At 35.6% G+C, this 14,078-nt stretch overlaps 1 protein-coding gene across 6 annotated transcripts in view; it reads right to left on the bottom strand.

The window, feature by feature from the left end:
- LOC124353947 (caskin-1-like) overlaps nucleotides 1-14,078 on the bottom strand; it is a 305,599-nt gene that overhangs the window by 34,739 nt on the left and 256,782 nt on the right. For all 6 annotated transcript variants that reach the window (XM_046804031.1, XM_046804029.1, XM_046804030.1 and 3 more), the window contains one exon: nucleotides 2,620-2,784. In XM_046804031.1, the coding sequence (XP_046659987.1) occupies nucleotides 2,620-2,784 (165 nt within the window). The remainder of the gene's footprint in view (nucleotides 1-2,619; nucleotides 2,785-14,078) is intronic.

The raw sequence follows: 14,078 nt of genomic DNA, 5'->3' as shown, positions 1-14,078 counted from the left end.
AGTGCCCAAACATGCCCAATCTTGCAAGCGTGTGCACATGTATAGCATCGTTCAAACTAAAAAACAAGATTTAACAAAAGTATTTTGATCATTATATTTTTGAAAATTAACTATTTATTAAGAATTTAACCCTAATACTCAGGTTTTGAAAGCTTTTAAAAACCCATGCTTGTAAATATATTAATACAATTATCATTATTTATAGCTTAATAAAAATAATCAAGGAAATACTAATTGTATCTTTCCAACACCATTCGTTTCAACACAAAAGGCAAAATTCTAATATGGATCACAATGTAATAGAAACCATGATGGGCCGTCGCATGGGATAGACGGAGAGATTTTTGTTTCAATCCGGCTTCTAAATTTAATTTAATTTACCATCTTCATAAATCTATCTTTATAAACATTGTTAAACGTAAACAAAAAACTCAAAACACACAATTCCTTATTATTTACGTAAAAAGATTATGATTTTGGCCTATCGACAATAGCAATATTGATTATTTTAAACATCTTTAGTAAATTATACAAAAACTAGCAGTTACCCACGCCTATGCACATGTACGAGCACTTCTGGATCGAGTGAATTGTATTTCCGTCGCCAATGTTGAGATTGTCTTTTTTGTCACGATCAAGAAAATGTGTCAAAGTGAATATATATTGACATTCTAATTTACTCCGATCTTAATATTTTATGTGCCATTGTTGATTTTCCTAGTTACCCCAATCAAGAAAATATATACTGACATATACAGGTTTGAGAAGTCTACTTCTGACAAAAGACACCTTAAATGGATTTAACAATAGTCTTTAGAGTTATAGTGGTATTTAGTCAGTAACTTTGTCTTTGATATCTGCCATACAGTACTCAGAACTGCATACTTAATATGTGCTAAAATGTACAGTTAAAAGAACATTTTTACTCAAACTTAATTTTGTCATATGGATACTTTATTACTTAACAGCGGTTGCAGAAAAGGTTTAAATAAGAAGTGTTGATATTATCAACCTTGTTCTATTCTTTCAAATTATTGTATATTGTATATTATAGTATAAACAAATTTAAAATAGTGGTTAAATTAATTAAATATATGGTTGTGTCATAACACAATGTTTACCAAGAACAGTTGATTACATTTAACAGGCTCTTTTTATTAACATTTGTTTACTATGATCCAAATTTGTAAACCAGGATGGAATTTTTCGTATCCTTAGAGACCAGTGCGCCGTAGCCCGGAAGGATTTTAGGAATAGGAATATGTCCATATGTTAACCAGGGACCTTAAGAATGTCCATGTAAAATGTCAGTAAAATCGGTCCAGTAGTTTTTAAATGACTGAGTGAAAAAAAAAACACAAACCCATGCACGGTTTTTACTAATCATTTTTCAATCTACTGTCCATCTTACCACTTCCTTGCCACCAGCATATCTACCACTCGTGTCACTTCCACGGTGCCACTGGCATGCCAAATAAAGTCGTGTATGTGTTTTATGTAATCATATATGAAAAAGTAATTGTTTTGAAAATATTTAATTTTGTGTAAAATGCAACTCAAACCATGAGGACAGCCTAAGTTACCTCTAGATCAGAATATTCAAGAGCTCTCTCGTAAATTGGCACTACGAGATACAGTGTTTATTGGGTAAATGTGAAAGGTTTCGTAGGGTATTTCCACTTTGGGTCGTGAAGTAGAACATGACGAAATTGTGGACAGTCTTCAGTAGAAGTGTTTATTGTTACTTTAGCACCGGAGGAGGGATGTGCGGTGTCACAGCCGCAGGAGATCGGAGTCTGACCACAGTGACAACCGCATCTCGGCCTCCACGTGACATGTCTGGTAACTGTAATCTACCGGTCCTGGTCAGCGGGAGCACGGCAAGAAAGTCTCCACTCGAATTCACGGGATGTACTAGTCACTTAATTCTAAATGCTTTCACGGAATACAAACAGGGATTCACATCGCCTACCATAACCTGAAAACCGTGGTGAAAAGATAAAAACCGTGTCTAACTATGTTCCTTGCTGTACACCGCATATTCATTTACGTTTCTATTATCTTTCTTTAGATTTGGTTTTAGATAATGGGTTAGAAACACAATTTGTATATTGCGAAGACTGACATAATGTGTGGTGGGAAGTGTTATTCCAAACCTTTTTGTTTCTTGAAAGATTACTCTTGTCTTATTAGGAATTTTCTGTCTGAAGAATAAATCAGACATCATTATAGAAAGTTCTGTTTTCTTAACATTTCAAAGGCACATGGATGTTACTATCACGTCGCCCGTTTAAATAAAATACGTTGCCATCTTTCAGAATATAATTCACATTGATGTTCTGTCTGTAATTTACAAAACATAGTAGTTACTATATAACAACAAATACATTAAGAGTCATGAGTACAACTTCACCATACTAACAGCATGCACTAATTAAAAATATATATAAGAAATCAAATTGTTTAAATATACTAATACTTCAAAGTTGTGTGAGTGAAACCTAGTCGGTTTAAAATGTGTTTAATCTACGAAATCTACAAATATTTTTTAAATTATATTATGAAACCGTTATTCTATGTAGGAAAGTTTAGCTAGTCGTGCAGGGTACCCACTCTTACCTCTAGTGTGATCGTGGAAGCCATGGTCCTCCCCCGCACTGCTGTAACCCGCTGAACCGAAGCTGCTGCCAGAATGTCGGAACCCCGCCTGGGAGTCTGGAACGGCCGGGGGCGCTACCTTCTTGACCTGCACCACCGGCTTGGGCGGCCGACTCATGCCCCCCACTGAAACAACAAAAATTTGCAAAGTGTTAAACATTTCTTTCTACACATCAGCATCGAAAAGGAAAATCGGAAAAATTAAAGGGCGAGTACACATCCTTAATGCATCTCCGGGTAATACAGCTAACATCAGAAACCCTCACACGTTAATATCAGAATATTGCAAAAGCAGAAAGTCAGAAAATTGATAAAACAGTTTAAAATTGCACTACCTGTAGTATATTTTGTTTGACACATTTTATTAATTTCATCCGTTTTCAAGAACTAATGGACATAATCGGCCGTTCTTTTTGTACTGCAAAGAATATACGTAGATTCGTGTTTCATCATTTTGTGATCGGTACAAATAAAGAAATGTAAAACTGATTGAATTTACAATATTAAGACAGAAAGACTCAAATGCTTCAAATTAAACAACATAATTTATTTCAAAGTAAATTATTGTTAACTGAGAACAAACAGAATCCGCAACAATAAACAATAAGGTATTTGTTTTTGTTCTCAAAGAGAGAGCGCTAAAATTAAAAACTGAGCCGGGGAGTACCGTTGTTTGACGTTCAAGTGCACATAGCTGATAGACGCGGGGAGGTCGGGGGAGGGGGTTGCAATTAATTAAAATTCAGTTACAGCGCTTAATGGGAGTTAGGATTAGCATAGCTGCAGCCTGCGACTGTTACAGTGTGTAGTGCGTCTCTGACTACAGCCTGCGGGGCTGGCGTTTATGGCGCATTCCGTTTTACTACTACTCGGCTTCACTTCCACATTACGTTATAACTTCACAATTCATTAATGTGTTTCAATGGATTTCGTAACTCGTCACTGTAAATCCATCCAACTAGTTTACTGTTAAATTAAGCCACTTTAACAAGTACAAAGAGATAGTAATTCACACTTTCATGTGGAAATAAAATTATATGAAAGATATCCAATCTAATAAGTTTCGCATTTATTGAAATTCAGACGGAAAATGTACTTTACACAAACTCACAAAGTACTGACCAAGAATACTAAAATGTATATAATTTTATTTAATAATTTAATTTTTTTAAGGAACATATAGGCGTACTGTACATGTTCCTATTGAGTATGAATTGACATTTAAATTTATTTATTTTAAATTAAATTATATACAAAGGTCTATGTGAGGTTTTAGACATTTGTTTTCACTCAATATACAAATGTGTTTTGGAGCATTCTCAAAAGAAAAGATAGATGTTAGAAATTCTTTTCCTCAGTAAAACTCAAAAATTATACAGACATCGCAGAAATATCTGAAAATCCATAAATACCATAATAATTCTGACATAAAACCAACTAATTGTTTTACATTCTACGCTGAAAGCTATGACAAAATAATTGTTAAACGTACTAGCATGAAAAAAATCACAATATCCGTTTTCGTAGTAAATTCTGAATAGATATTTTACTTGTACGCAAATTGTTACTTATAATTTGTTAACAAAAGAAGGACATTGATATGACTGACTGCTTCTCTAAAATATCTTTATATATAGAACCTTTTAAAAGTAAAACACCTTTAAACATAACGACTGGTAGTTCCTCTCATGTACATTAATAACACGTGCAATTCATTTTGTCAATTGGATTAAAGTCTCAACCTCGAGAAAGTGAATTTTACCATCCAATGCATTTGGAAATATTCTAAAATGCTGCAATACAAAAACGACGCAACAACATAGCGGATCTAGTAGTGAGCTGAAATGAGATCTGCTGCAATCACTCGCCAATTTATTACAAACAAGTGTAACTAAAATAACAAGGCTCGTTAACGTTAGTCCGATACTTGTTAGTTCCTCGATTGTAAAACATTTCAATTAGGGCTAATTGCTGGACTGGCCTCATCAATTAACAAACAGGAAGCGGCGTGACTCCCCACTTGTCTCACTATGAAGGTCTAAAGAGCTGGATGACTCAATCGAGTTTAGTATATATTTTATCTACGGGAGTATCCCAAAATTCGCGCCTCTCCCACTACCATTGCGTTCAAGATTAATAATTTTCTATCCTTCTTTGGGAAAATAACATTCCCACATGATGTTATAGATGTACTTCAAAAATTCCCCTTTGACAACGCGGTCTGGGAGAAAGTAAAAAACTTAATATAGTTATGACCCATGAAGTCGTTCGTATCCAATTAAAAAAAATCTAATTGGTATAGAATCTAACACGATGATGACATCAAATCCTAATGTTAAACACTATGTTCAAAATAGGTACCGATTTTTGAAGATAAATTTTCAACTTCAACGATGCTATGTTGGATGTAGTGAACTTAGAGATATCAAACTTTTACCATTCTTCTTGGTTTATCAAAACTTTTAAATTAGTTCTCAAACAATGGTATCACTGTTAAAATTGTTACTAACCACTACAAATCCAAATTTTTGACGATGAACACAAGCTTTTTATTCTTGGTGTTTAGAATAATTGATTATGAATGACATAAGTAGTCTTCTGAATATTCAATTGATCCAGAGTAAGAAATTAATTAGCGGATTAGTACAGTTTTATATAGGCACCGAATCACACAAGTATTGACTAATTGATGACTCCGCTCATCTCACTATTATTAAGTTTGCTCTATTATCCCCGACGATACTCTAACCACAACATAAGTTTCTTTCCTGTATGTTTCCGAATAAACTGAGGATGGTTAAATGATATTTTATTCATGTAAGGAATCCTACGATATAAACATGTTAAGATTTAAATCAGAAACAAACCGCCACGGCGCAGGTGACGTCTGATGTGATCGCAAATAAGTGTAAAAAGGCGGGAAACAATGCCGTCGACAATACTGATGGCTGTGGCGAGTCTGCAGCAATCAGCTGTTCGCAGCAAACAGCTGTTGACAACTGCAAACAGATGTTACTGCGCGGGGTTTGTTCATTACATCTGTCCAGCTCTCCACTGCCGCTGCTGACTCGAGTACTCGAGTTGACATCTACTATACTACAGTCATGTACACCACTCATACCTGTCATGGACGTGTTTTGGCAGTGTAGTGTGACGGCTCTAAGTGCTCTTTAGTTTTATCAGGCGTTAGGACAAAACATGCCCTGATCACCAAGCTCTATAGACCAGTATTTCATCTGATTAAATCGTAATAACAACGTGATGTTAGTGGTCAAATTCTAGTTACAGAATTTCCAGTGTTTACGATCTCACCAAGAACGTACTATACAAAGAAGAAAATAATGTTTTCCTAGAAATTATAAAACGTTATACATCGAGTTAAATTTATTTTAGAACACCAAAAAAGTGTTTAAAAAAACTTTGGATGCACGTGGCTGTAAAATAAATCTAAAGGGCTTAAACCACAGGAAAATGCGTACAGTATGCTAATATCCAATACATATTTAAGTTTTTTTTACATTTTATCGTTGTTTTGAACACAAGTCTGAAGTTTCTCAAACGCTGTTGTAAGCACTTTTACTAAATTCTCAACACTTTAGTCAAAAGAGATACGAAACAAAATAACAACTTTCTCAGGCCCTCTAAAAATTCTCGTACAAAAAGAGTAATATATTAAATATTTATTTTGGTAAAAATGTCATTATAACCATAACAGACAGTTTAACCAAATTTGGCAGGTTGATTGAATTTATAAATATATATCTACAAAAACTGCTCCTTTTACTACTTTTTACATTTTTAGGTTTCTTTATTCCCATAATTCTCTGGACAAGAAAGTTTTTTTAACAAAAGCACTCACAGTTATGATTTTCTACATGTAACAAATAGTTTTAAAATTTCAACAAACTCTATCTTCATAAAAATGCAAATACAAAAAAGATAATTTTTATTTCCTTGACCTTAATTTATGACCTTGAAGCCTGAACAACGATCAAGACTAATCTATACTTTTCAGTAATCTTATGTACTACCTACAGGAAAACGGCTCTAGTATATTTACTATGTAAAGGAATAAAGAATATTCCGCATGTTGGTACGGATTTTTAGGAAGAATTTGTTTTTTTTCTTATATGACGATACCACCAAATCTTGTAGGCTGAATAAATGTGAACAACAAAAATACATTTTTTTTAACAAGGGAAAATGAAGCGATGGATAACAGTGTAAAAGCAGAAAGATATCACGAATACTAAATTTTTGTTGTTTTCTAAATAGTTTCAAAATACTTTGTTAAAATATACGTAAATTATAATATTTACATACTAAATAGTGTATTATCACTACCAACCACTATCACTTGAGACAACGTGTCAATCGCAGGAATGATTGGCACACATCCTTGATGTCCTCGTGGTCCACTGTATAATAGATGACTTCCTTATCTAGGGTCAGAGACCACGGCAATATCTCTGTTAGCGCACAGTTGTGTGGTGGGACCACGACAACATATTATTGTACTAGTTACAGTTTCTACAGTAGATACATTATTGTCTAGTGTAAAAATGATAGTCACGCATCCTTCATCTTCGTGGTCTACTGTATAATAGATGACTTCCTTATCTAGGGTCAGAGACCACGGCAATATCTCTGTTAGCGCACAGTTGTGTGGTGGGACCACGACAACATATTATTGTACTTATTACAGTTGCTACAGTAGATACATTATTGTCTAGTGTAAAAATGATCGCATCCTTCATCTCACTGCTCGCAGGTTCAAACACATTTAAAAAAATGATCAGTTGAAAAGTCATACCTTATATTTCAGTATCCTTTTCTGGAAATATCTTTTATATGCTTTACCAAACACATTGAAGTTGTTAAAGCAACTAAATAAGGGAGACTTAGGCGTTTAAGCTAAATTCCAAAAAGAGTGTAACATTTCAATCACAGGGCCAAGCATTCCGATGAAGTGGTCGGTCTTTATCACGTGTTATAATATCCGTATTTCATAATGATACGCCGCGACCGTGCGTAAATCCGTAAAATCAAGTCTGCTTCAGCACGGCGTAGTGACAGCACGAGGAATAAGCTTATCCTCGCACATCATTGTACTCCACTTACCTTCGCACCGTCCAACATAGGAATTTCCTGTCCACAGCCTCGCTGGTACAGGGAACACCGGTCACCGGTCAGACAACAAGGCGATACTCAATGTTACTGGCTGTCTGATGTATATTTACAACACCGGAAAAGGGTTTTTGTTTTGCTTTTTCAAAATCAATATTCATTGAGAAATGTATTCTTCATTATAACATATTGCAACTCTGAAAACGACATCAGACAATTTACGTATTATTCTCATTTTAACAAAATCAATATTCAATAAGAAGATACTATCTTGAAACAAGTCATTATTTTTTAAATGTAATGAGTTTTACATTTTATACAACAAAGATGGTTGAGATTGAAGTTTTAGGTGGATTCAAATCAGTACCGCATTTCCCTATAGGCCCACTAGGCCCAGGCCTAGGGCGCAAAATTTTAGGGGGCGCATAAATTTTAAAGTACAGAAAAGAAAAAAGTTGCGGCGGCGGGTGGTGTTGGCGCTCGGCGGGGCGGGTGGCCAAGGTCAACTAGGTCCGGGGTGCGACGTTGACTCATTCATTGGTTCATTGCTTTTATTTATTCAAAACACTCCTATATATATATAGATACTATTGTAATTATCTTTCATCAAAATTACGTAATTAAGAAATTTACTGGATTTCTACGTCAGTGTAATCAGAGTCCTCTGGGGGGGGGCGCTCTTTGGTCTGTAGGCCTAGGGGCGCCGAATTTGTAAATGCGGCCCTGATTCAAATATAGAAACACTATAAAACTGATCATATTCAACGTAATTGTAATAATTAACTCTGATCTCGGACTCTGTACCAGCGAAGTTAATCCAATACCAGTTAACATCAACATAAACAAACCCTAACGCGACAATAACGGTTGGCATAATGTCTACCATTGTAATACACAGTATATTATCATATCAAAGCGTCGGACACTAACGCCACCTTTCCTACAGGTAACGTGGCTTAGGAGCAGCTAACTCATGTTGTAATTAACGCAAACTCAAAGAGCAAATTCCTCCATCCCCAAAATTAGTACAGAACCTTTGTCCAGGGCTGAAATCTGTATTAATTAAACAACTCGCTAGCCTCTATGCCTGCCAAATATCGTAAGTTAACATAACCCTTTTCTTATAACTTTTCATTTTGCACAGTTTTTGCATGTTTGTGATAAACTTTTAGTTCCATTTAAAAACTTCTTATTACGAATAGAGAAAGTATATCATTGTTGAATATCATATCAACACTTTCCACACGTATCTAACATGGTCTTTCAAATATGTGAATATTATTTTATTCAATTACAGTACATAAAAATTGTCTGATCGTTACTGAAGCCTATCACTCGAGAAACTGTAAAATTCCCTACATGTATGTCTGTCTCGATATCAAGAAAACACGAATCCGCGTGTTAATCCATAGGATTTGGTTCGACGTTAGCGATCCTTTTTACATTGATTTTATGGGTAACCACGATGGTAACGGGAAAATTGCAGAATGTACACAAACTGAGCACAATTATACGAGACGTTAACACGTAACAAACATACGTAGCCTAACTAGCCCAATACATACTACATCATCTTTTGGTAATTTGGTGAGTAGATTTCTATTATTTAAACATTGCTATGAAACCTAACTTAATGAACAATGATGTGGATGTATCATATCTCGATAAAGATTACATTTTTGAACTGTAAATGTTCCATGAAACTTCATTTCTACATAGACAACAACGAATTCTATGACGGTTTATATCCAATCGTGGAATTTGACTGATGGAAATTCGCGTGCAACTTCATCGAAGCCTTCTTAAGCGACACTTGGTGTGACGTACTCCTACATTGATTAGAAGCACTTAAGGTACATCTTATGTAAAAAATAAATAATCCTACAGTAAATTTTACATCTTTACATGTTTTATGTATTTGAATATATTTTAATAGATAAAATATTTTGCATTTAAGTAAAACTCCTGTTTTCTGGTAATTTAGGTAAAGTACCTGGTTCCTACCAGGTACCAAAGAGAATTTCGTATTAAGTTAAATATTTGTGAACAATGATTCACTGAAGGAACACAAATTTCAAAATTTGTTTTCAACAAATACTTTTAATTTTTTACAACGGTTACAGATTAAAATCAGGTGGTCAGAATTGAAAATGTTATTGCATTTGTCTCTACTGAACAATGTTCTGGCTACATCAGTGATGATGAGACAAGCAATTCATCGTGGCTTGCCATTTTAGGCCTAATAGTGCTTATGACCAATGAGATATGATCTCACGTCTCCATCTCCCAGAGATTCTCCAAACAGCTTTTGCAAGAACCATTGAACTAAGATAACTATTATAGTTGCACGACATAATGTACGTAATATTGTAGTAACCGCTGAGTTATCCGGTGACTTCACACTGGAGTCACGTGACCTGACCCACCCTTGTCTGTTCACCGCCTATCCTTGCAGCTGGGGAAAGGTTAAAAAGGATTCATTGTGTATTGTGCTTCTCCATTACAGGCGGTGATTGCAGACTTTAGAGACCATTACATCCGCGTTGTGGTCTAGCACAGCGAATCCTTCAAAACTCTAGAAAGCACTATGAGCTTTTCATCCCACACACACTTAAATAATTGTATAGAATTACGATTAGTACTTGTTATAATTTTGAATGTTACAAATATTTTATAAATAAATATATGTATATAAATTTTAACAAAATACCATCCAAGATCAAACTGAAGGAAGTGTATATCACTGATTTATACGGGTACACGAGTGAAGTATCCTGTTACCTGATTAAAATCCTAAGTAAGTTTATGACATTTCATACAATTTTCTTGAAATATCCAATTTCTCAAAAGATCAAGAACATTAAAAAATAGTTTCCACGATAAAATTCTCCCACTAACAACAAACAAATAACTTTTGACTACCGCCTTCTCTAGACTATGAGGATCGAGAAATCATATTTTATTCACTTATTTAACATATAACTCTAGTTCTGACCCTAAGTCAAAAAGGACAAGTTCCTGACACAAAATCAGTGATCTTGATGAGACACCTCAAAGAGCGCGAAACATTCTTTATGGGTTCAATAGGTTCAATAAAGAAGTCGCAAATTCAAGCGAGCACCATATAGGGTACTTCCTCAGATTCACCTGTACAATATCGGCTCACACCGAAATGAGGACTAAGGAGAACGTGTGCCAAACGCAGGACACGTATCCCACGTAAGGACACCCAGAGGACGCTCCCCTCCTCCACATCGCCAAGAAATATTTGCAGCCCGCGAACAGATCCGGAGAGCTGTTAAAAGTTTTTGAGTAACGCGGCGTCGAACCGCGACTGCTTTATCGATCTACAGATTAACGCGTCTATGGTGGCTCCCACTGGGCACGAGGTGGGAACAGACAGGTTTGTTCGTGGGAATACAAAATCAATACCACTAATTCGTTTTTTGTGAAACACTTTCATTGTTTTTAGGCATATATGCGAAAAGAAATTTCAGTCTAAAAAAAATGTGGCTAAACTGCACACATACTATGAAATCTATAAAATACTAGAATAAAGTCTTTGAAATAATATTGTTTTTTTTTTTGTTTTTTTTTTTTAATTAAATCAGTAAATAATTTATCAATACAGTTTATGGGTATGTAGCAGGTAACACCGAACCTTTAGATCTACTCCGGTCGATTGTGCGGAGAGATGGCTCTCGTACGGGCCACACGAGTCGCGGTGATGTGGCAGCTAAAGCAATTCACCAATCAGCTCTTACGACCGGAAGTAAGGGCGATTTCCGCCGACCGCTAACCGCCGCCGTCCAGTCTGACGATGCATCTCCGACAGACCTGTCCTCGGTACCACTGCCTGACTCGGCATTACATCTTCTTAATCCCCGTGGTCATCGACTCCCAAGACGGGTGAATGTAATATTATAAAACGCATACTTTCCATTCATTCAGTCGCATCTCAATAGTGACGGAACTGAGTTTACACATATGCCGATTGAACTGTGGAATTATAGTGTCAGATAATGATTTTATAGAAAACTATAAGAACTGTACGATCTATAAGTATAACAAGCAAAGATACATTTATAATAGAATATCTAACCTTTACGCCGCGAATTACTTAAATGTGTCAACATAATAAACCATCACTGGAGATGCTTGGAAAATGCATTTGAGATAACAAACTTGCTTTTTTCAAAATACGATCTTTGACACGTCCATAATGCAGCACAAAATCTGTAAGTTTCCGGTAGGTACTGAATATTAACTTATTTTCTTACCATCCGAGATTACTGAATATTAACTTATTGTCTTAACATCCGAGATTACTGAATATTAACTTATTGTCTTAACATCCGAGATTTTCAAAAGACTAAAGCTAGTTTACTCCTGTTAATCATGATACATCAGACCCGTAGGTAATCCACAAGGTCTTGTACCGGGTAGCAACTTATTTGCAGAAGTAGAGCGAATTTATTTTGAAATTGTATTAGCGCCTAACATATCTCGCTTACCAGCCTTTCTCCATTGTATTTCATGTCACCTATTTCTTTTGTAGAACAAAGATTGTATCGTTTAATGACTCCCTCGTCACAGTCCACAAGTCAACCGTTTGCGTCATCGTGTGTTACGTACGCAGGTGCGTCACACGAGGACATGACTCACAGTCATCGATGCGTAACCGGAGTATGACGGTGAGGTACAGCCGACCTACCTGCGCCGTCAAGGTCATCAGCGGTAGGCGCGGAGGCGGTTCTTGGAGATACCACTGATTATATTAACCTCAAGTATATTTTACCTAAACCCTTTCTTCCAAGAAAAAGGTGAATTGAACGTTACTCGGAAATGATGTAACTTAGTTTATTACGAACAGGTTAATGTCAGGTGTTGGAACGAGCATTTCCGTACAGCCTCGTATCTGCACTGACTACAACAATTGTAACGATATTGACTTTATAACATAAGGTGTAGGTACTTGCACATGAAACGATTGGGGAATCTTTCACATTTCTTATTCGGCCACTCTTTTTCGATACTTTCTAGAATATGCAGTTCTATTTGACTGCACGTGTGAAGATAAATAATGTTTCTTTCAATGTTTGGTTTAACAACTTTCATTCTGGATTACTTTGCAACGCAACATTTTTTTAAATAAATGTCCTTACAAATTTTCCAAGAGTTTAATTTTAATTTTGAACGATTGTGGCTAATTGACTCAAATTTACGTAGATAAAACTATTTGTTTTAAAGAAATGTTTAGATGGTGCTTAAAACACATCTGAATTGTAAAAATACTGCTATTGTAGCTAGTGGAAACATGCAAATACAAGTGTTGTTCGGTTTGTAAAGACGAATAACATTACGTCGGTGGCTTACGTCACAATTTGCAAATTTCTATACATGATATATTTTATTTTTTTTTAGTTGGACCCCAACATTAGGATAATTAAAATTCCGTACTTGAAAATTCAGGAAAATGTTTTGTAACTTTTCTCAAAGATTGACTGGAGCAGAATTGTTGAGTTCATTATTCTTTGATAATCTGATCTCGCACAATCGATTTGAGACACCTAGATGAAACATACTGATAGTCGGACCGAAGGCCCATTGAGCCCACTGAAAATCTAGAGAACATTTTGTTTTAATTTAAACTCCTAATCCACGAACCGTTTTCCCAAGGCGAACACAATGTATAGGTTTTAATACTGAACGCTGCCATTTAAATTATGAATGTGCCTAAAAGAATTATTACTCACAAAAATATTATGATGATATAGAGCACCTCCACCAGGGAAACATGGAAATAAGGGAAACATTCAAAGGAAATATGGGAAGCGGGCGATATGGACTAAAATACAATAGGCTAGGCTAACTAATTCTAGGATACGTCAATTGCTCCAACGTTACCGGAACTAAGGATCTTCAGATTAATCAGATATATTAGGAGCAAAATCGTTAACGGTACTGTGTAGGACAGCAATACTCGTATACTAAAATTTAATAGTTTTAAAATAGTTTAATTGATGGGAAAATTCCACTGCGTCGATTCCGCTATTTAAACCTAAGCAGAATCGTTGCTATTAAAGCAGGGACCGTACACCAGTGGGGTTCATACATTCTTGGTACGGCCCTGGTCGGAGCTGCACCTTGCTCATTGTGTTCTCAGTTCACGCCTCTGCTCTGTATGGCCTTGGATTCAGATCAGGATGGACCTGTGCAGTTGCTTTGACAAAACCTCACTGAAAATGAAGAATAGTCGTGGGATCCAATATCCTGAAAAAAAAGATTCAATC

This window comes from Homalodisca vitripennis, chromosome 2 (assembly GCF_021130785.1).
Source record: "Homalodisca vitripennis isolate AUS2020 chromosome 2, UT_GWSS_2.1, whole genome shotgun sequence".
Taxonomy (NCBI): Eukaryota; Metazoa; Arthropoda; class Insecta; order Hemiptera; family Cicadellidae; genus Homalodisca; species Homalodisca vitripennis.
The sequence above is the reverse complement of the archived record's forward strand: the minus strand, read 5'-3'. Positions and strand labels throughout refer to the sequence as shown.